Source organism: Prionailurus viverrinus, chromosome E2 (genome assembly GCF_022837055.1).
Source record: "Prionailurus viverrinus isolate Anna chromosome E2, UM_Priviv_1.0, whole genome shotgun sequence".
In the NCBI taxonomy this organism is placed as follows: domain Eukaryota; kingdom Metazoa; phylum Chordata; class Mammalia; order Carnivora; family Felidae; genus Prionailurus; species Prionailurus viverrinus.
In genome coordinates this window covers 55,541,158-55,564,243 of record NC_062575.1, presented here as the reverse complement: position 1 = coordinate 55,564,243, position 23,086 = coordinate 55,541,158, and the positions used below count along the sequence as shown (strand labels likewise).

The 23,086-nt window shown below is 47.2% G+C and overlaps 2 protein-coding genes across 2 annotated transcripts; one reads left to right on the top strand and one right to left on the bottom strand.

The window, feature by feature from the left end:
* The first annotated feature begins 2,080 nt into the window (after positions 1 to 2,080).
* On the top strand, positions 2,081 to 16,177 carry CEACAM18 (CEA cell adhesion molecule 18). Its single transcript, XM_047835624.1, has 6 exons — positions 2,081 to 2,425; positions 3,982 to 4,338; positions 5,492 to 5,764; positions 7,506 to 7,787; positions 9,076 to 9,211; positions 14,393 to 16,177. Exons 1-6 carry the CDS (start codon positions 2,374 to 2,376, stop codon positions 14,409 to 14,411), a joined length of 1,119 nt encoding a protein of 372 aa, XP_047691580.1. The 5' UTR covers positions 2,081 to 2,373; the 3' UTR covers positions 14,412 to 16,177.
* On the bottom strand, positions 12,296 to 22,430 carry LOC125152944 (sialic acid-binding Ig-like lectin 8). The gene is given in 8 exon segments (XM_047835620.1): positions 12,296 to 13,572; positions 18,605 to 18,701; positions 19,260 to 19,356; positions 20,176 to 20,424; positions 21,255 to 21,302; positions 21,528 to 21,806; positions 21,990 to 22,388; positions 22,391 to 22,430. Coding segments are annotated over 8 exon segments (1,386 nt in total). The 3' UTR covers positions 12,296 to 13,395.
* Positions 22,431 to 23,086: the final 656 nt, after the last annotated feature.

The window sequence follows — 23,086 nt, the reverse complement described above, 5'->3', positions numbered from 1 at the left end:
TGCTTAACCGACTGAGCCATCCAGGAGCCTCTGGGATTCTCTCTTTTAACCACAGGGTCTCTGTCCCAGAGGGCATCCATATGACCCCCTTCACTTGTGACACCATTGCAAGTTCAGGGTAACCAAGAGAAACCTCAGTTTCTATCACTCACTGGAAGGACTCACATAACACCCTGAAAGCTGTTATCCTTGTGGTTAGGGATCATTACAGCATGAGGATACAGATTGATGTCACTGAAGGGGGGAAGGGCATGGGTCGGGGTCCAGGGGAATCCCAAGTGTGGGGTTTCCACTTGTCTCCAATGGAGTCATGGACAGCATTAGCTCCTCCCAGCATGACTTTGTGACAGTGTGCTGATTAGGGAAGATTGCCTAAGCCTTGACGTCAGAGTTTTTATTAGGGCTCTGTCACATAGATATGTTCCACTGCTCACATAGCTGAACTTAGTCTCCAGCCCCTCCAAGGGCAGAGCTGATGCCACGTGACTCAAAGCCTTCATCATAATTTCCACTGTATACTATCTAGTGTGTCCCAAAGCCCCCAGGTAAATAGACACTCTTATCAGGCAGGACATTCTGAAGACTTAGAGATGCCTTCTAGGAGTTGAGGACAAAACCAGATTTGTCTTTGACTAAGGCTAAATTCATTATTACAGAAGTCTGTCTCTGGAACTCATCTAGCTCCACAAATGGGACTGGCCAAAAGTTGTTATACTGCTGTTTGTATAGAAAGAAAATATTTGGGTTGCTGGGGTGGCTCAGTCAGCTAAGCATCTGACTTCTGCTCAGGTCATGATCTCAAGGTTTGTGGGTTCGAGCCCTGCGCTGACAGCTCAGAACCTGGAGTCAGCTTCGGATCCTGTGTCTCCCTCTTTCTCTACCCCTCGCCTGCTTGTGTGCTCTCTCTCTCTCTCTCTCAAAAATAATAAATAAACATAAAAATAAAGTATTACTTCTCTGAGGGAGAATATAACGTATATAATATAAACACCTACTATATATATATATATATATACACAGAGAGAGAGAGAGAGAGAAAATGTTGAAAGAAGCGAAATACTCACAAGTGGGGTATGGGTTGAACAAATCAATTCATGGCCAATTCAGTGGAATAGTACGTGGTCATGAACAATGAAGATACAGAAGGAAGGGTTTCATGAGCTAAGGGCAGAAAAACAACTTCATGTGTTTTCTGGGGGCATCACTTACAATCAAATACCAAGAGGGACCAACTGAAGAATTTCAATGGTGAGTAATATATTATTTTCCTATTAAAACAAACACAGATGTGTTTTGCAGTAGGCTGCAAATATTCATATGGCTTTTTAGAAAACAGTAGGAGACTTCAGAGATATTGAATGGACCACTAGATACCCTAAGGTGTATATTCACCTGTCTCTGACTAAAGTTGGGTTTAACATTGGAGAAGCCCAAATAAAGGATATTTAATGGTGTGATACCACCTTGGTAAAAATATACATGTGTGCATGAGTATGTATGACACATCATATAACATGTAACATATCAAAACTGAAAAGTTTCAGACAAAAACCCTGGATATCTCTCCAGGTGGTCAAACCATTACAGGTGGTTTTTTAATAGTATTAATCAAATTAGGCTAAATAGTTATGTATTTTATTTATAAAGATTTTTTATTTACTTATATTTTTATTTATATTTATTTACAAATGTAAACATGTATGCTTGCATAAATATTTATATGTATATTTAGATAAATATCTGTTTATTTATCACAAATATGAATATATTTACAAAGGTATATTTAGAGGGGCTCCTAGGTAGCTCAGTCAGTTAAGCATCTGACTTCGGTTCAGGTCATGATGTCGCGGTTTTTGAGTTCAAGCCGCCCCCCCCCCCCCCCCCCCCCGCCCCGTCGGGCTCTGTGCTGACAGATCAGAGCCTGGAGTCTGCTTCAGATTCTGTGTCTCCCTCTCTGTCTGCACCTCCCCCAGTCATGCTCTGTGTCTCACTGTCTCTCAAAAGTGAACAAACATTGAAAAAAATTACAAAAGAAAGTCTGATGTCTTCTATTTATTGTGCTTTTTGGTATTTTCCAGTTTTCCTAAAAGTAGCATAAAGTGGGTTTTTTGTTGTTGTTGTAACCAGGGTAGAATAGTATTAAAAATTTTTTTTAAACTAAGGTGGATAAATAATAAGCTACAGCCACCATAAAGTCATTAAGATAACATCCAACTCCCCAGCCTCGCCTGTGCTGTGGTTCAGAGTCCATCCTGGGACGCAGAGGGGGATGGGGACCAGCAGCCCAGGGCTGGAGACACAGGTCCGTGAAGGGGCAGAGGAGGCTGCCCGATCCCTGGAGAGACACCTAGCCCAGGAGAACCTGAGCAACCCATGGACCTTTCCAGACCCCGATGCAGACATTGGAGGGAGCTGGTTCTCCTAGGTAAGAAAGCTGAACCCACAGGACAGGGGAGGGGTAGAGGAGAGGTGGGCAGGAGTGACACCAGGACTTTCATGAGCTCACACACCTGGGCATATCGCGCCCATAGACACTCTCTGTCTCTCTTTCTCTCTCTCACACACACAGTGTTCATCCCCATCTGTACCCAGGAGTGATGAACTTGGACCCCCACACGCACTTGCTAGAAATGACCTCCTCTGTGTGCCAACCTGTCCTGACCCCTTTCCCCACCTCTCCAGCTGGACCTCTTCCCAACCACTCTTTCCCCCCAGGACCCTCTGAGCCCCCCTGACAGGGACAACTATCATGTCTCACTGGCCACCCTGGGTCCTGTCCTCAAACACCACCAGTGTCCTCACCTGGAGGCCTGAAGCCGGGGGTCTCAGGTGTCTTTGCCCCCTCTATGGAGTCAAGGTTTAGGGTACACAGAGAGTGGATCTCCGTGTCTTAGGTGATGACAGATCCCCACCCACACGAATGCACTCCACTGAACTTAGATGCTAAGTCAAAGACGTGTGTAGACAGTCTTGGGGGACTTAATCTACCCAGACATCACCCGAGCTCATACACTGGGTTCTGCCTCATGATAAGGGATGCTGCGATGTGGCGGTGGCTGAGACAGCCCCCCTGGAGCCCAGAGTCCAGTGTGAGATGTAGATCTATCTCCAGATTCTGATGACCCAGAGTGATGGGGACAGGGATGAGGGGGTCCAGGAGGCTGGGGGAGCCCCAAGGGGCTGCCTGACCCAGACTGACAAGGAGGGGACATCAAAGCTGAGAACAGAAGGATGAGTAGAAGTGAGTAGACAGACAAGGGGGGGGGGGCAGACATGAAGAGGAGGGAGCAGGGATCAGTGTGCCAGAAATGGGGAATAGCAGGTGTGAAAGCCTGAAGTCAGGAAAGAATGTGGTGTATCAAGAAAGCTCTCTATGTCTGGGGCACACAGTGTAGATACTGCGTCTTCTGATAAATGAATGCATGAATGCGTGCATGAAGGAATGACTGACTGAATAAGGGGGTTCATGGGGGAAGTGGGGTAGGGTGGGTGTGATCCGAAAAGAAGCTAGATGAATCATACAGACCAGTTCTCTCTAAGAGTGTCTCATAAACCATGCTGTGTGTGAAATTTATCTATAGAGTGCTGGGGAGTCATGGAAGGTACCTGAGCATGGAGAGAGAGCAGGGTCACATCTGAGACTTTATAAAGATCCACATAACTGTCATTTGAGGATGGGTTGGAGACTGAGTATCCAAGGAGGAAGCCAGGCTGGAAGAGGGTGAGGAAGAAAGGGGCTGAGGGGATGAGAAAGAGGAGACAGGCTGGGGAGTTAGAAACCCTTGGTGTGCTCACCAGCATCCCTGGTGATCATTGCCTGGACAGTGTAAATCAATATTCTCTCTCTCTTTCTCTCTCTCATTCTCTCTCTCTCTCTCTCTCTCTTTCTCTCTCATTCTCTCTCTCTCCTCTCCCTGTCTTTCTCTCTCTCTATCTTTCTCTCTCTCTCTCATGTATGTGTGTTTTGTTTGTCTTCTTCAGCCAGTCTACTGGCCTGTGGGACCCGCCAAGCCTACAGCCAAATCTCCATAGACCCAGAATCACTCTTAGGAATCAAGGGATTTCGGACCGTCCTGGTCCTCCAGAATGTCACCCAGGATGTTCAAGAATACAGCTGGCACCGAGGCGCAAATGACACTGCGGAAAATATGATTGTCAGCTACAAACCTCCCTCCGATACCTGGCAGTCTGGGCCCATGTTCAGTGGACGAGAGAACGTGACCAGGACAGGTAGCCTGGTGATCAGGAGGTCTGCATTAAATGACACAGGGAATTATACCGCGAGGGTAGACTTTGGCAACAGGACCGAGAAAGCAACAGGCTACCTCAGTATTCAAGGTGAGTTGGCAGGTGGTGAGGTTCCTTGAAGATCATAGTGTCCAAGTGTCTCCACCCCTAGGTGACACTGGAAGGCTTGGCAGATGGTAGCCTAGCTTCTCCTGCAGAGATGGGTCACTCATTCCCGTCAAGGGTCCTGTTTCACGGTCAGGGTGTCAGTTATCTACTGCTGTGTAACAAACAGCAGCTTCAAACAGCATCCATTCATTATCATGCTCTCCTGTGGGTCAGAAGTCCAGGTGAGCACTGCGCTCTGAGACGCACAAGGTGTTGACCCGGGGCTGTGTTCTCATGTATGGCTCTGTCCACTGGCATTTTGCATCATGGCTGTTTGCTTCTGCAGGGTCAGCCGAATTCTCTCCCCATGATCTGCTAAGCAGGAGTCTTAAATAACAAAAGGTAATGTTCAGACTGACAGCCCATCACTTTTGCTTTATTACCTAGGTTAGAAGAAAGTCACGGGTTTCACCCAAATCTGAAGAAAGGAGATTATACAGGCTGGAGATCATGGGGCCATCTTGGAATTCTGTCTACCACAGACAGTTCCTGGGGGCACCACAGGGCTGGAGGGGAGAGTGTGGATTTGAAGACAGGAAGTCCTGTGTTTATCTCTGACTGTGTATATGTTGCATGGCCCTGAGCCTTTGTCTTCCCTCTGCGGTGTCCTCAGTTTCCTCATCTGTAGAATGGGGCTAGTATCTACCATTGTCTGTTGTAAAATTAAATGGAATATTTGTCAAGTGAATGGGACTCAGATAATGGGAAAAGTTATTATGGAGAGTCCAAATGCTAGCTGTCACTCTGAATTCTACCCATGGCTCCTCAGATGGGGGTGTTCTGGCTTTAGGGTCAGAGTTCAGAAACAACCATTAGGTCACATGCCCATGCCAAGAACTCACCATTATTGCAGTGGATGCCACAGGGATGGCTCAGTGCATAGGACAGTGGGCTCAGGCTAGTGCCCACACATCAACCACTCATGCCTACACCTTACTTCTCTGTCCCTCTCAGTTCCAGGGCTGCTCTCCTGCCAAGACTCCAGGTCCCACCTTACAACTTATGGCTTCTCCCCAAACCTAAAATTCCCCTTGGAGAGAAGCAGAGCTTGGGGAGGCAGACCCCACCCTTAATGTCTCCTTTCTGCTTCCCCCAGAGTTGGAAAAGAAGCCGGACATCTGGGCTAACGCCAGCTCTGTGGTAGAATATATGGATCCTGTTGCCGCCATTTGCCACACCAATGCCACCAATGTCAACTGGTATGTGGATTACACACGGGTATCCAGCAATGACCGGATGACAATCTCCCCGGACCTCAAGACCCTCATCATCCACAGGGTCAGCCGCTATGACAGAACACTTCAGTGTGAAACAGAAAGCATTCCAGAGTTTCCTCAGAGAAGTGAACCTCTCTCTCTCTCCGTGGACTGTGAGTGGTCTGGGGTCACAGGAGTGATGCCAGGGGTAGGCCCAGGGCCTCCCAGAGATGTAGCAATGGAACAGAACTGAAAAGCGGGAGCGCCATAAGCCAGCCTGTAGCCAGCTGGATCTGGGTTTGAATCTCAGCTCTTTGGACTCAGAATCACCCTCACTGCACAGAAGGACCTGCTATTCAAGATGGGAACCCAATCCCCACTCCCCAGATTAGAAATAGTGTGACTTTGTTCAGATCTGGCTTTTGTAAAGAGGGGCCTGATTACAACTAATAGTTTCTTTTTTTTTTTTAACGTTTTATTTATTTTTGAGACAGAGAGACAGAGCATGAGTGAGGAGGGGCAGAGAGAGAGGGAGACACAGAATCCAAAGCAGGCTCCAGGCTCTAAGCTGTCAGCACAGAGCCCAATGCAGGGCTCAAACTCACAAGCTGTGAGATCATGACCTGAGCCAAAGTCAGATGCCCAACAGGCTGAACCACCCAGGTGCCCCACAACTAATAGTTTCTTGAAAATGACATTCAATGGGGTGCCTGGGTGGTTCAGTTAGTTGAGTGTCTGACTTCGGCTCAGGTCATGATCTCGCAGTTCATGAGTTCAAGCCCAGCATCGGGCTCTGTGCTGGCAGCTCAGAGCCTGGACCCTGCTTCTGATTCTGTGTCTCCCTCTCCCTCTGTCCCTCCCCTGCTCGTGCTGTCTCTCTCTGCCTCTCAAAAATAAAGAAACGTTAAAAACATTCAATTTATTAAATTTTCAAATCCCAGGTTCCCTTGAGCCTTTTACATCCAATGATCTTTTTATTCCGGTTTTCTAAATTTAGCAAAATTGCCTTCACTTTTCCTTTTGCTCACATTGAACTGCTCTCTTAAACAGTTTGATTTTAAAACTAAATGACACATTTCATACATTCTCTTTTCTGCATGACCCTCTTTGGTCGTCCACCAGGGCAAGTACGCAGCCCAGCCAGACCTCCCCAAAATCTCAAACAGGTCTTGTAAAACCGAAGACATTACTTATAAATACAACGAGCCTTGGGTCTTACAATGAGCCTGGGACCTTTCACATTGACCAAACTGTTTCACATCTCTCAACTGAGAAAAAGCACAAATCTTGAACAGTTTTCACGTCTAACTCCGGAACCACGTGGAGTCTGTCAGATTTCCTAACAAGCATGCTGTGGCAATCATGTGAAGAAAGTGGTCACAGAACAGATAGCTTCTGACCTCTGTACATGGCTTACTGGTCAGAGGCTTGCAACCAAGAGCCAGGACCCTTGGCCTGTAGCTGCTCGGGGAGATTCCTCCCGGGCCATAGGGGGCATTGGCTTTGTCCCTTCGTGGGTCAGTAGGGGACTACGGAATCCCTAGTGCTCTCTTTTCATCTGTAAAATTGATCACAAGGGTTGTTATGGGAATGAAGCCAATGTGTCAGCCTGTAAAAGAGTCTGGCTTGCAGGGAGCCTGTTGTACTGTTTCTACTCTATCCCTGTTTTACTGTGATGTGAAGGGCAGTCACAGGGCTGGCTCATAGTAGGTGCAGGTAACGGAAAACATTATAATTATAGTTGTTTTTGGGACAGCCGCCTTGCATGTGTTGGCTCTAGGGGATGTTTGGGGTGCAGAGTGGGGGCACCTGCTGGTCGGCGGGGGAGGGGGGGCTGCATGCAGGTTGAGGGAAGGAGACAGGATCCCGAGGGGTCAGAAACACGGTTCTGAGACTTTTGCCTTGTCTCTGCAGATGGGCCAGACAAAGTGCAGCTGAGAACCAGTCACATCATCTTAAATGGCATCTTGTCTGCTAAGATCGGCTCCGAAGTGCACATGGAGTGTGACACCATTTCCCGACCCAGTCCCAAGTACCACTGGACCCACAACGGCTCCCTCGTGAGCCTCTCAGGGGCAAAAATCATCCTCCCAAGTCTGTCCTGGGAGCAGATGGGCAGATACAGATGCATCGTGGAGAACCCCATGACTCAGCTGACCATGTACAGGGAATTTCAGATCCAGGTGCATAGATCAGGTGAGTACAGCAGCCCCCCTCTGGGGCTCATGCCCCACAAATAACTCCCACTTCCGTGCTTTTGCCTCCATAGTGCCCGTCATCAGAAATGCCATCTCTACCTTACAATGCCATGCCCACGATGGTTGGGTAAAACCCCCATCCTCTGAGTTCTAAGTCTGAAGCTACCCCCTCTCTGAAGCCCTCAGGGACCTCAGATCAGAGCAAGAGTGAGCTCCAGGGAGATATGGCCAGCCAACATTTACTGAGCACCCTACTAGCTATGTGACCCTCACAGTCTCCCTTCAGAGCAAGTGACTGTTGTTAACACCACCTCCATTGTACAGGTGAGAAAAATGAGCTATGGGAAGTTTAAGTGCTTTATTCAAGGTTCCAGCTCCAATCAGCAGAGGAGGCAGAGTTCAAATTCTGGCAGTCTGACCTTACAGCCTGTGCCCTGTTTTGCTGGACTGCCTTGAAATGAGGCGGGGTGGGGGAGCAGTGGTGGTGTAGGGGAAACAGAGATCTGTTGTGGACGTGGTGTCTGGAACTTGGCTTGGAAATCAATCTGTAAATGGGAAGAGCACCTCTCTGAGCCTCAGCGTCCCCATCTGTAGTGTCAAGATAATAAAGGTCCCTGTATGACAGGGCCTTCTGGCAGAATTCTGGCAGAATTAAATCAGACAGTGCATGAGAAGCAATCAGTCTGGCTCATCCCAGAGAGCGAGCCACAAGCACAACTCAATGTGAGCTGGAGATATTTATTCTGGTCTCTCCACACTATTTACTAATCACCTGCTATGCACCAGACACGACTGACAAACGTGCACAATTATGCACTGATTCATAGCTTTCTACTCCGCTGGACCGTGAGCTTTAGGAGGACAGAGCCTGGGAGAACTCTTGGCTCACCATTTGCCTCCAGTGCTTAACATGGTGCCTGGCATGTAGTTGCTGTTCAGTGAATATCTGTGCAATGAGTTAATGACCCTGTGTAACCAGCACCTCTGACCCTGTCACTCTCTACCACCTTGAGTGGGTTTATTCTTTTCCACAGCACTTCCTGCCACCTGCAATGATATTAGACATCTCTTTGCTTAATTGTCAACTGTCCACTTGCCAGCTGGAATGTTAGCCCCATGAGGGCAGGAAGGGTTTTTGTTGTTGTTGTTGTGCACTGCTGAATCCCTAGCACCTAGAACAGTGCCTTGTACACAACAAATATTGATAAATTTCTGAAGAACAAATGTGTGAGTGAGTGAAGGGTTGAGTGATGGTGTTCCTAACCCTCATGTATCCTCTCCTCCAGAGCACAGTCATGTTGTGAACAGAGGCTTCTACATCTCAGGAGCCAAAGTGGTGTGGCTCATCGTGATAACAGCCCTTAGCGGCGTCTATCTCTGCGGAATCCTGATCTACATCTTGATCAGCCATTTCTCCACCAGGTGCCTGTTGCCCTGGGTCAAGGGTGGGGTGCTGGCTGGGGACTGGGTCTCAAGAGCACTGCCCTAAGAGGGGGAGGCAGAGCCAGAAGGGAGAAGGGACAGGCCAGGGACTGGTTGTCAGGAATCATCTGGGGCAGACAGAGAGGTCAAGGACCAGAAGCCAGTAGCAAAGAGGGAGAGCGTAGAGGTGGTCATGCCTCCAAAGACCAATGGGGTTTCACCCAATGACTTCAGCCCATTTCCTTTGTGTTTACGATGTGGATATGGAGGCCCACCTAGAGGGGCAGCTGTGAGAACGAGCGGGGTGGGTGCCGAGCATCCAGCATGAGTCTGGTACATGGTAGTCACTAGTTAGCAAGTGAAGCTGGGGAAACAGATAGTAAACTATGCAGAGGAGGAGACTGGGCAGAGGGAAGGTTCTGATCTGGGTTCAAATCCCAGATCTGCCTCTAGCCTGCTGGGTGGCCATGAGTAGATCACATTCCCCTCAGGTCCTCTTAGCCCACCTGGAGCATGGGAAGGGGAACGCCTGCCCCGAAGGGTAATGTGGGGGCTAGAACTTACCTGGGAGGATGAAGCAGTCAGCAGCATTCTCAGTATAGAGTAGACCAGAATTTGTCAACCTCAGCACTATCAATATTTGGAGCCAGATAATTATTTCAGGGGGGGATGGGGTATATGGCTATCCTGCACACTGTACCATGTTTAGCAACATCGCTGGCCTCTACCCACTTGGTATCTGTAGCAATTACCTCCACCACTCTAAGCGCAGACAACCAAAAATGACTCTAGGCATTAGAAAGGCCCCAAGGAGGTGCCTGGGCGGCTCAGTAGGCTAAGCATCCGACTTTGGCTCAGGTCATGATCTTGTGGTCCGTGGGTTTGAGCCCCACGTCGGGCTCTGTGCTGACAGCTTGCAGCCTGGAGCCCGCTTCGGATTCTGTGTCTCCCTCTCTCTCTCTGCCCCTCCCCTGCTCGTGCTCTGTCTCTCTCTGTCTCTCTCAAAAAAAAAAAAAAAAAAAAAAAAGAGGGGCGCCTGGGTGGCTCAGTCGGTGGGCGACCGACTTCGGCTCAGGTCGTGATCTCGCGGTCCGTGAGTTCGAGCCCCGCGTCGGGCTCTGTGCTGACTGCTCAGAGCCTGGAGCCTGTTTCAGATTCTGTCTCCCTCTCTCTGACCCTCCCCCATTCATGCTCTGTCTCTCTCTGTCTCTAAAATGAATAAACATTAAAAAAAATTTTTAAATAAAAAAAGAGAAAAGAAAAACCTTTAAAAAAGAAAAGAAAAAAAATAAAATAAAAAGAAAAGAAAAGGAAAAGAAAAGAAAAGGTCTCAAGGAGAACAAAATTGCCTTGATTGAGAACCATTGAGGCATGATGGAGATGATGGTGATGTTAATGCCGTGGTGACAATGGTTTTGATGGTAATGATGGTGGCAGCGGTGGCCGTGACCACAGTGAAGATGACTGTGGTGGTATCGACCGAGGTGATGATGAAGATTTTAGAAGACACATTCTTTTTTCAAATCACTTACTTTTTCGATATGGAACCTCTCTCTCTGTATCACGAAGCTTGCAGTATCGGCCATCAGTGTGACAGCCCACTTGTGCTTTAGTTTGCCATGTGTAAAATGGGTGTAATACTGGCATTGACCTCATAGGGATATCTGTGCTCAGGCGTTTTGATTTTAGCCATTCTAGCCGATGTGATAGGGCATCTCATTGTGATGGATTTTCGTCTCCCTGATGTCCAGTAGCGTTGACCAGCTTTCCTGTACTTGCTGGCCATTTGGATCTCTTGTGAAATATATGGCTGCGTCTTTTCCCCCATTTTAACAGTTAGGTTATTGTGTTATTAACTGGTAATAATTCTTTATATATGCTAGGTTCAAGCCCCTTTTCAGAGATATATATATATATATTTTTTCTCCCAGTTTATGGCTTGTCTTTTCATTTTCTTAATCATGCCTTTTGATGAACAGAAGTGTTTAATAATATATACATTATATTTCTGTCGGACAGCATTGCTCCAGAAGAAAATTTAGGAGAATATTTATGCATATGCATAGATTTCTTATAGGACATTCAAAATAGTAAGCATTATGTATATATTTACATATATATGCTTACTATTATGTATATATATTACTTACTATTGCTACTTACTATTACTTACTATTATGTATATATATTACTTACTATTACTATTAGCATATATATAATGCTTACTATTATATATATATATACACACACATAATGCTTACTATTATGTATATATATTACTTACTATTACTTACTATTATATATATATATATTACTTACTTACTATTAGCATATATACAATGCTTACTATTATATATATATATACACACACATAATGCTTACTATTATGTATATATATTACTATTACTACTTACTATTACTATTATGTATATATATTACTTACTATTACTATTAGCATATATATAATGCTTACTAATATATATATATACACACACACATAATGCTTACTATTATGTATATATATTACTTACTATTACTACTTACTATTACTATTATGTATATATATTACTTACTATTACTATTAGCATATATAATGCTTACTATTTTATATATATACATACACACACACATAATGCTTACTATTATGTATATATATTACTTACTATTACTTACTATTATATATATATATTACTTACTTACTATTAGCATATATACAATGCTTACTATTATATATATATATATATACACACACACACACACATATAATGCTTACTATTATGTATATATATTACTTACTATTACTACTATTACTTACTATTATATATATATATATTACTTACTATTAGCATATATATAATGCTTACTATTATATATATATATATATATATATACACACACACGTATATACACACACACACACACACACACACACACATAATGCTTACTATTTTGGATGCCCTATAAGAAATCTATGCAGGGACGCCTGGGTGGCTCAGTCGGTTAAGCATCCGACTTCGGCTCAGGTCAAAATCTCATGGTCCGCGAGTTCGAGCCCCGCGTCGGGCTCTGGGCTGATGGCTCAGAGCCTGGAGCTTGCTTCCGACTCTGTGTCTCCCTCTCTCTCTATCCCTCCCCCGTTCATGCTGTGTCTCTCTCTGTCTCAAAAATAAATAAACGTTAAAAAAATTTAAAAAAAAAAGAAATCTATGCACATGCATAAATATACTCCTAAATTTTCTTCTGGAGCAATGCTGTCCAATAGAAATATAATGCAAAGCAAACACGTAATTTCAAAATTCTAGTAGCTATAATAAAAAAAACTAAAAAGAAACTGCCATGAAAAAATGCTCAACATCGCTCATCATCAGAGAAATACAAATGAAATTACTTTTAATAATAGTCTAAAGGAACCAGTATATCCAAAGTATTATCATTCCAACAGGTAATCAATATGAAAAATTGTTAATGGGATCTTTTATCTTTTTTTTTTTTTTTTTTTGCATACTAAGTGTAGCACCCTTCCAGGGCCACGTGCGGCTAGTGGTTACCATATTGGGCAGCACAATAATAAAATATTTATAGTTTTCACTTTTACTTTTAGGTTTACGATTCATTTCAGACTAATTTTTTGCATGTGATGTGAAAAAGGGGTCAAGTTTCATTGTTTCTAAACCTTGACCTACTTGTTCTCCCACTACTTGTTGAAAAGTCCCTCCTCTCCCAACTGAATTGACTAGGTGCTGTTCAACTGACCATATACACACACTCTGTTTACGGACTTGATTCCGTTCTGCACCATAGTGTCTTGATTACTCCAGCTTTATAGTAAAGTCTGATTTCTCCAACCATGTTCTTCCTTCACTAGATTGTTTTGCTATTCTAGGTCCCTTGCATTTCTATATAAATTTCTCACCATGAGCTTACAGGTAGGCTTCTCATCCCTATTTCACAGAGTAGGAAACTGAGGCACAGAAAGGCAGGGATTGGTCTGTCGCTTACTTGGTAAAGGCACAGCATATGACTTTGCACTTGAAATAGTCTGTTTACAAAGCTTGTGTTCTTTCTGTCGTACTCACAGCTCATCACCTGGAGGGCTTCTAAGTCTACCGGAATTGGCCCCTGACTTTTTCTCTGCCCTTCAGGGGCCAAGATCTCTCAAGCCAGGGCAGGGTCTCAGCAGTCTCTCATTTGTGAATCCTGATCTCTGAGTACTCAATACCAGGGGCCACCTGTTCCTGTGGGCAGCAAGTCTCTGTCTGGTGAAAGTTGAGTGTTGCGTAATGGAGCTCTTCTTCCTCCCGTAAGGAGGGGGTGGCGGCATCTGGGGGAAGGCTGCCTGCCCAGGCTTCAATCAGGAGACCCTGCGTGAAGGAAGAGAAAAGGGAGTCAGAACCAAACAGTGGGGGATAGAGTGAGGCAGAGAATACCCAGGAGAGAAGTCCATGAATTCCTTCATCCATTCATCTCACATACATTTTTGTGGAATTCCCTCCATTCATACCTTCCTCAAATATTTAATACATAGCACTTTATTTGATGCTTGTGAATCTCATTAATTTGCCACAACAACCCCATAAGGAAGATATTATTACTGTCCTCATTTTATCAATACGAAAACTGAGGGTGAACCAAGAAAACAGCGTGCTCAAAGTCCCCGGTGAAATCAGGATCCAGCCCAAGTCCTTTCTGACCCCAAAGCCTGGTGTCCTACTGAGGCCCCCTGTGTACGAGGCCCTGAGCTGGGTGCTGCATATACTGTAATGAGTACAAGAGATGTAGGCACTGACCTCTTGCAGCTGACTCTTTAATCGAGGGAGGAGGCAAGAAGCAAGTTAAACAAGTAAGTATCTAATGGTGAATTATGATATAATGGACAGGAACTGGGTAAGAGAGAGAGAGAATTACAAAGCCTCAATTTGAGCGCAGCACCTGTTCTTAGGGAGCTCACAGTTTCGTGGATAGACAGTCAAAGAAATTATGTCCCTACGACATAGACAGAAAAATAGCCCCCCAAAGATGCCCACACCCTAATCCCCTAGGACCTATGAATGTGTTACCTTACATGGAAAAAGGGATTTTAAGGATGAAGTTAGATTAGGGATATTGAGATGGGGAGTTTGCCCTGGATTATTGGGGTGTGACCAATGTAATCACAGGGGTCTTTATCTTTACAATTAAAAGGAGGCAGAGAGGGACTTGAAGATGTTATACTCATGGCCTTGAAGACAGAGACCTGGGTCATGAACGAAGGGATACAGATGCTTCTGGAAAAAGCAAGAAAATGCCTTTCTCCCCTGGAGCCTCCAGAAGGAACTCAGTCCTGCCTGCCAATGCCTTGGTCTTAACCCAGTGAAAACTTGTGGACTTGGATTTGTGACCTCTGGAACTGTAAGATGATAAATGTATTCTGTTGGAAGCCACTAAATGTGTGCTGGTTCATGACAGCAGCATGCTGTCCCCGCCCTTGATGCTCTGCTGCTCCCCGCCCTTGATGAGAGAACACTTCAACGGAATGATTCCTGTTTTTGTTGATTGTTCAGAGTAAGAGTTACACACACACACACACACACACACACACACACAACCACTTCCTGACAACGTTGTTACCAAGGCCTCTGCTTCGTGAAAGCCACGTGGGCCCCTTTCAGTCCCCGCCTTTCTGGACTTTGCAACAACAGAAAGGTCATCCAACTGCTTGTCTTCCCTAAACAAAAGCACTTCTTTTCTGGACTGCAAGGTGTCCATCAGCAGTCTCTTTGCTGCTTGCTTTGCATTTCCCTGACCCCTAAGTATTAGAGGGGCCCCGGATACCTCCAGCCCATTCTCTCCCTTGAACCGTAGACTTTGACCCAGTGGTGTACTTGAAATCCCCGTTCCCTCGTCCAAAACTCACACAGAACATATTCAAACGGAACTTCTCCTTTACTCCCCCAAATTTCTTCCTCCTACAACCTTCTCAAGCACGATGATTGGTGCCTCTGTTCTTCTGGCTGCCCACAGGAAACATCTAGGAGTCATCCCGGACCCCCCTCTGTCATTCATATCCCACCCTCAATCCATTAGCAAACTCCATTTAGCCTTAACCTCAGACTTCATCTGGAATGCAAGCAAGCCCCACCCTCATGACATCTTGGTTCCAGCCACCATCATTTCCAGCCGGGAATGTTCCTCTAGCCTCCTTTTTAACTTCCCTGCCACACACAGTCTCTTTTGCACTTAGTGGCCAGAGGGATCTGTGAACATGAAAGCTGGATTGTGTCCTTCTGCTTCAACGCCTCCAGACGCCCACAGTGGACTATGTGTGCAGACATGATTTACAAACACCCTGACTTCTTCAAACTCATGTCCCATTTCTTGGCACTTGCCTCTCTCTGTCTAATTACACAGACTTCCTGCTGGTCCTCCATTCACTGGTCTGCTCCCATTTCTGAGCATTTGCACCTGCTGTTTCTTCTGCCCAGCATGCTCTTTGATCACAATAGATCGCAAACTCTTGAACCTCCTTCATGTCTTTGCTTAATCATCTCTAACACAAACCACAGGCCAAACCTATGGAATGGGAGAGAATATTTGCAAATCATATATCTGAAAATACCCAGGATATTATCCAGGATAATATCCAGGATATATAAAGAACTCCTACAATTCAATAACAAAAAAAAAACCAAATAATTCAGTTTTTTTAAATGGGTAAAAAAAACAAAACAAAACCACCTTGAATTAGACATTTCTCCAAAGAAGATATACAATGGCTAACAAGCCTATGCAAAGACACTCACCATTGCTAATCATTAGAGAGATGCAAATCAAAAGTACAGTGAGCTATCATCTCACATCCATGAGGAGTGAGATGATGCCCACTATAACAAGCAAAAAAAATGAAAAATAAAAAATAGCAAGTGTTGGCAAGAATATGGAAAAAAATGAGCCCTTGTGCACTGTTGCTGGGAAAGAAAAATGGTGCAGCCACTGTGGAAGACAGTATGGCGGTTTCTCAAAATTTTAAATGGAAACTCCCATGACCCAGCAATTCCACTTGTGAGTGTTTATCCCCCCAAATTGAAAGCAGGATCTCAAAAAGATATTTGCATGCCCATGTACATTGCAGCATTATTCACAATAGCTGAGGGTGGAAGAAACTTAGTATCCATCTGCAGAAGAATGGATAAAGAAAATGTGCTATATACATTATTATATACAACAGGATATTATTCAGTCCTTGGAAAGAAGGACATCCTGTTACAGGCTACAACATGGATAAACCTTGAGCACATTATGCTAAGTGAAATAATCCAGTCACAAAAATACAAAAACTGCATGATTCCACTTCTGTGATGTATCTACGAAAGCCATCAAACCTACAGAAGCAGAAAGCAGAATGGTGGTTTCAAGGGGCAGGAGTGTCAGGGGAAGTGGGTACTCGCTGTCCGATGGACACATACAGAGTTTGTTTTGCAAGACGAAAATGTTCTAGAAATCTGTTGCACAACTATTCACTTAAAAATGGCTAAGATGGTAAAGTTACCACAAAAAAATAAAGAACAGAAAAAACACAAGCCATCTCCCCAGCACCCCTGGTCTCTGTGCCCTCCACTTTCCCCCAAGTACACGTCTGCCTTTCACATTGTAGTCACTTATTTGTTGTTTGATTGGTTGTTTATTTGGTTTTGTTGTATCCCTCTGTCTAGACTAATACTTCACGGAGACCAAGATGAAAAATTTTTTTTCAGAGATGAATCCCCGGCACCTCCAACCCCTCCCCTGTCACTTGGGAGGGGCTCAATAGCACTTCCCAAATGAATTAGTAAATAAAAGATACATGGTACTCTGCTCAAAACCCTCCAAAGACTTCCAGTCTGAATACAAATGAATGAAAAGCATGACATTTACATCAGAGCATGAAGGCTGAACAGGAATGAAGAAGTGGAAATGGGAAGGAAGAGCATTTGAGGAGAGAATAACAGTCCATGTAAACACCAGAGGCACAAATAACCTTGTTCAGAGGAGTCCAGTGTGGATGGAGTGGAAAGTAAGAGTGACTTTCTGAGCCAACTAGAGCCTAAGGCAGAAGAAAACACGTGTGCTTATATATATATATATATATATATAAGCACATATATATATATATGCACAAGCATATATATATATATATGTTTTTGTGTTTCTAACAGTTTTTCACCCACATTAAAATAATTAAAATATTGCAAACTTGAAGAATGCATGTAATAAAACATTACTTTCAGTTTAAAGATTTTATTTATACCCGAACCAGAATTTATGATAATTTTGCTTTCCTGGTTTTACTGGAAGCAAATGCAGAGAGGACATTTTCAAAATCAACGTCTCCGCTCCTTTCATTTTCAATTGAGAATACTGCCATGTTTGACAATTTCTCTGGGTTCAGTTATGATCTTAGATAATTTTTTAATTTTTCTTTTGAAGAGAGAGAGTGCATGAGCAAGGGAGAGGGGCAGAGGGAGAAAGAGAGAATCCCAAGCAGGCCCATGCCACCAGTACAGAGTCCAACATGGGGCTCAATCTCGTAAATAAAGTTTTATTGGAACGCAGCTGTGCTCATTCATTTGCATATGGTCTATGGCTGTTTTCACTCTACAACAGCAGAGATGAGTCGTTACAACAGACTGTAAAGTGTGCAAAGCCAAAAGTATCTATCTGGCCCTTGATAGAAAAAGTTGCCAGCTCTGCTTTAGACAATGGGGGCAAACAGGTGTTTAAATGCAGGGGAACTGGATAATGGTGGCTTTTAGATGACTGCTTGGTGTAGGACAAGGAAGGTGAGAGGCAAGGAGATGAGGAGGTCCAGGAAAAAGATTCTGAATCCTTGGCAATGATGGGGGTGAAGATAGAGAGAGGGGGCGAAGCTAGCTGTCCTTAAGAGGAAAAATGGACAAGATGTGAATTTGGGGCTGTAGGAAAGACAGGGAGGAGAGACAGAAGGTGACTCCTGCATGCCTGACAGGAAAGAAAGAGGAGGGAGTGGTTGTGCTGTCCCAAAGATGGGGAATCCTCAAGGAGGAGGAGGAGGAGATAAGGAGAGGAACTTTGGCCATGCTCAGTAGAGCAATTCTATTTTTTTTTTAATTTTTTTTCAACGTTTATTTATTTTTGGGACAGAGAGAGACAGAGCATGAACAGGGGAGGGGCAGAGAGAGAGGGAGACACAGAATCAGAAACAGGCTCCAGGCTCTGAGCCATCAGCCCAGAGCCCGACGCAGGGCTCGAACTCACGGACCGCGAGATCGTGACCTGGCTGAAGTCGGACGCTTAACCGACTGCGCCACCCAGGCGCCCCTCAGTAGAGCAATTCTAAATGCCATCCTGGGATAGGTATCCAGGCAGGATGCTTGATGGCAAGATGCCCAGGTCACTCACCTGAGACACTGACCTCGTGACAACGTTTGCACTCTCCATGCCTGTATTCTTGGTGCCCACTGAAGGCTTTGTCACTTTCTTCCTGTGGGATCTCACTCTGAAAGAAGAGACCAGAAAGCCTTTCAGTCTGGCCAGCTCAGCATGCTGTGGGCAGACTGACCCCCTCCTCCATTCTCTCTTAAGGGGCTGGAAGGGTGATGGAGGTGGGAGAGTGGTGATTCCATTCTAGAGATCCTAGTGCTGAGAATGCAGGCCTTCCTATCCTGGACAATGGGGACAGAGCTCTTTTTTTTTTTTAATTTTTTTCTTAATCTTTATTTATTTTTGAGAGAGAGACAGAGTGTGAGCAGGGGAGGAGCAGAGAGAGAGGGAGACACAGAATCTGAAGCAGGCTCCAGGCTCCCAGCTGTCAGCACAGAGCCCGACACAGGGCTCAGACCCACGGACCACGAGATCGTGACCTGAGCCGAAGTCGGATGCTTAACCAGCTGAGCCACCCAGGTGCCCCAAGAGTTCCATGACAGACTCACCCAGGTGCCATCGACCTCCTTCCTGCCCTTGCTTCAGATTCTTCACCCACCCAGGTCCCTCCATCCTGTGCTCACCTGCCCTTCCCACCCAGGGCTATCCCTCCCTCCCCAGGGTCAATGCTCACAGGATGATGATGATGCAGAGAATCAGGAAGATCAGAGCCATTGCACCTGCTCCCCCGACTGCCCCCAGCAGCTTTTCTGATAAAGGCCATGCTTTTCCTGCACACAGATTGAATTATTGGTGATTCCTCTCCAAGGACTCGGTATCTTCTCCCACTCCCTGTGGGACCCTAGATTTTTCCAGCCCCCCTGCCAGCCTCAAAACACAGGGACCTGGGGCTGGGGGAGGGGATTAGGACCAGATGAGTGAGGCATACAGGGGCTGGATTGCAGCCTGTCTTTATTTAAAATGCAGTTACTTTGTTCATTGAGATATTTATTTTATGTTCGTGTATATTTTTTTAAAAATACTGCGTTGCAGTATTACTTCTATTACTGAGGTTTTTTGGCTTCTCCTTAAATTAAAAAAATAATAATGTTTTTTTGGGGGGAGGGGCAAAGAGAGAGGGAGACACAGAGTTCGAAGCAGGCTCCAGGCTCTGAGCTGTCAGCACAGAGTCTGACACAAGGGTCAAACCCAGGGACCGTGAGATCATGACCTGAGCCCAAGTCAGACACTTAACTCACTGAGCCACACAGGCACCTTGGCTTCTCCTTAAAGTTTGGGCACATGGTGGCCTCCTTCCTGCCCCACAAATCAAGGACCTTGTGTTCTCAGACACACCTGTGCAGGCCCCAGCCCCTCTCCTCCAAGACCCACCCCTTTCCCCTGGCTTCCCCTCTCAGCCTTCACCCCACCCTACAGCTGGGGTCTGGCTGGAAGAGGACAGTGATACTGGAGGTAGCAGGGAAAATCCAGGGGAGCACAAACCAGAGCTGAGATCCCCTTTAAGGGCCAGGGGGCGCAGCTGGGGAGCCCCGGGGTGGGGGGGGCAGGTGCTGTTGTTCTCCTCCAGCCACCCCCACAGATGCACTCACTCTGCAGCAAGAGGCTCAGGGAGATGTGCTGGGAGCCCACTGTGTTCTGAGCTCGGCATGTATATTCCCCTTCATCTCTCTCCTGTACCCGAGGCAGCTCCAGCACCCCTGGGTTCGGGCCGCACAGGGTCAGGTGCCCCTGGGCCCAGCTCAGCCTGGCAGGGGGGTTGCTGTTGATGACACAGACCAGGCGCAAGGACTGGCTCTCCAGGACTGAAAGAGATGAGCCATTCTCCAGGGCTGTGGGTGCTGGAGAAAAAGAGACTGAGAGTCAGAGAGACAAAAAGATAGAGAGAAAGCAGAAGGATATGAAGAGACCGGAGGAGGGGACGGGGAACAGAGGTCAATTGAAGTGCAGGAAAAGGCACACTTTCTCCCCTTGATGGTGGGAATGTGCACTTGTCCACCCTCCATGCAGGACAACTTGGCCGCATTTCTCAACTTGGAAAGAACATAAAAGCTACATTTTGCTTTTAGGAACTTACCCCACAGACATACATACACTTTGCTGTGAAAGGTGACACAAGATTACTTACTCATCATAGCATTTTGGTTAATACAGTAAAATGAACGCCATGATTTTCCATGAGTGGAAGGCGCACGCAGAAGCAGAACGCGCCCACGTGAGGGAACACTGCGCAGTCACAGAGCAGGAGGACAGTCTGTGCTACTGACGGCGAAGGGCCCCTTAGATCCTTAGCAAACACACTGAGGCTCAGAGCAGCCTCTGGACACGAGACACTTTCCGGGAGGGAACTGGACATCTGAGGCCGACTTCGCTGGGCGTTATGAATACGTGTCCGTGTGAGTAGATTAGCTGTTCAAAAGCACTCAGATAAACGGTTGGCAGGAAGATAAAAGGTGAGGGCGTCCGGAGGTGCATGGTAAGGGGCAGTGTCGCCCTGTTCTTGCTCTCCTGATAACAGGGGGGAGGGCAGAAGTGGGGGAGGGAGGGGCCGAAGGGGACAGCTGCTCACAGGGCCATGGGGGCCGGGGAGGGGGAGGGCCCCTGGGGGACCCACAAGAGGGACCCGGCCCTGCCCTTGCTCCCTGCACCCTAGGAGGAGCCCCTATCCTACCTGTGCCGTTTTCTTGGAAGACAGTGACGGTCAAGTTCCACGGAGAATCTTGGACAGAAAGACATGGCAGATCGGCGTCAACGGAGAGGGCTGGTGGACATTGGCCCTCAGTCCCCACGGGAGCTGCAGAAATGGGAAGAGGGTGGAGATCCTCCTGACCCCCTCCCAGCCCACATGCCAGGACCCGACACCCAAGGTCCCAGGCCCTGACCCCCCAGCCAACTGCCCTCAGGACCCCATCAGGGATCCGGGTGGCCCTGGCCCGGTTCTCACAGGACACGTTGAGGTGAATGGTCCTCATTGTGGTCACTCCGGTCCCAGGCAAGGTCACCTGACAGGTGAGGTCGGTGCCGTGGTCTTGCAGCCGTGGGGTGAGGGTGAGCACAGAGGAGAGGTGGGTCTTGGGGCCCAGGGAGGCGAGGGCTGCTGATGTCCAGGAGAAGATGGGGGGCGTGCCCCACGCACAGGCCCAGGGCACAGAGCAGGTCAGGTTACTGGGGCGTCCAGACTCCAGGGTCCCCGAGATAAGGATGTCAGGTGTCTGGGTCAGGGCTAGGGGGAGATGGGGAGACACGGGGATCAGGAGGAGGGTCCGAGGTGCAGCCTTGAGAGAAGCCTCAAGCTTTGGTCCAGCCCCTGCCTCTGAGCCCCAACATGCATTACCCCCAGCCCCTCCCGGGTTGTCCTGGGACCCCCAACCTTCCCCTGTGGCCTCTCCCACAATCTGCTCCTTACCTGTCACACGCACGGAGAGCTGGTCCCGTGTGTAAGTATATCTCACAGAAGGCCCTCTCTCCACCCTAAAGACGTGTGTCCCCGAGTCCCCTCTCCGTACATCTCTGATGTCCAGGGAGCAGTCGTAGTCCTGGGGGTTTCCGAAGAGGCGGAATCGGCCCTGGGACTCCTGCCGCACTTTTCCATCTGGGTTGTTTGTGGCCACTAGAACATCCTGTTGTACACCGGCCCCTTTCCGGAACCAGTAGCTGAGAGCTGGGGTAGACTCAGACCAGCCTTCCCGGGGATAGAAGCATCTGCAGGACACTCTCACACACAGGCCCTCCTGCCCCTTTGCGTCCTGCACTTGCAGCCAATAATCCCCCTGTGGCCCCCTCTCGGCCCCCCTCTGGCCCTCGGCCCCTCCCTCCCCCAGAGCAGGGCCAACAGCAGCAGAAGCATGTCTGGGCTTGGAGGCACCAGGTCCCCAGGAGCCTGTTTCTCCGGGTTTGTCTCTCAGAAGCTAAGAGCTGCAAGACTGAAAGGAGGCCCCGACAGGAAGGTGACAGTGATGTCAGAACAGTGGCCCTCCTCAGAGAAGGAACCTCGCACGCAGACGCTGTCAGGGCCGGGACAGCCCTTGGGAATCAGCCATCCACCACCACATCTCCACTGCTGGGGACCCTGGGCCTAGAGGCCAGAGAGGGTGAGGGCCCCGCCCAAATTCACACCCTGTGCAGGGCTCGAGCCCCATCTCCTGCCTTCCTGCCAATGCCCCTCCCTTCTGGGGTCATTTTTTTGCAAAGTGAAAAAGGGTTCCTTTGGGCCAGACCACCTGAATCCCAGGCTGTACATGTCTGTGGAACTCATGTGGGGACATAGGGACCTGAGAGATGGGGGAGGCCAGGGGTGGAGGTGTGAGGAGGTCAACTGTCCTCCCTCCCTTGGAATCCACATGGTAGGCCTCCCCTCCCTGCTCATGAGACCACACACTAGCCCCAGGCACTGCCCCTGGAGTCACTGTCCAGCAAGGAAACAGTAGGTGTCAGTACCCAGAGCTCCCTGTGACAGGGGACACACAGGCAGAGGGAGGTGTTGTTCATAGGAAGGTTGGAGGT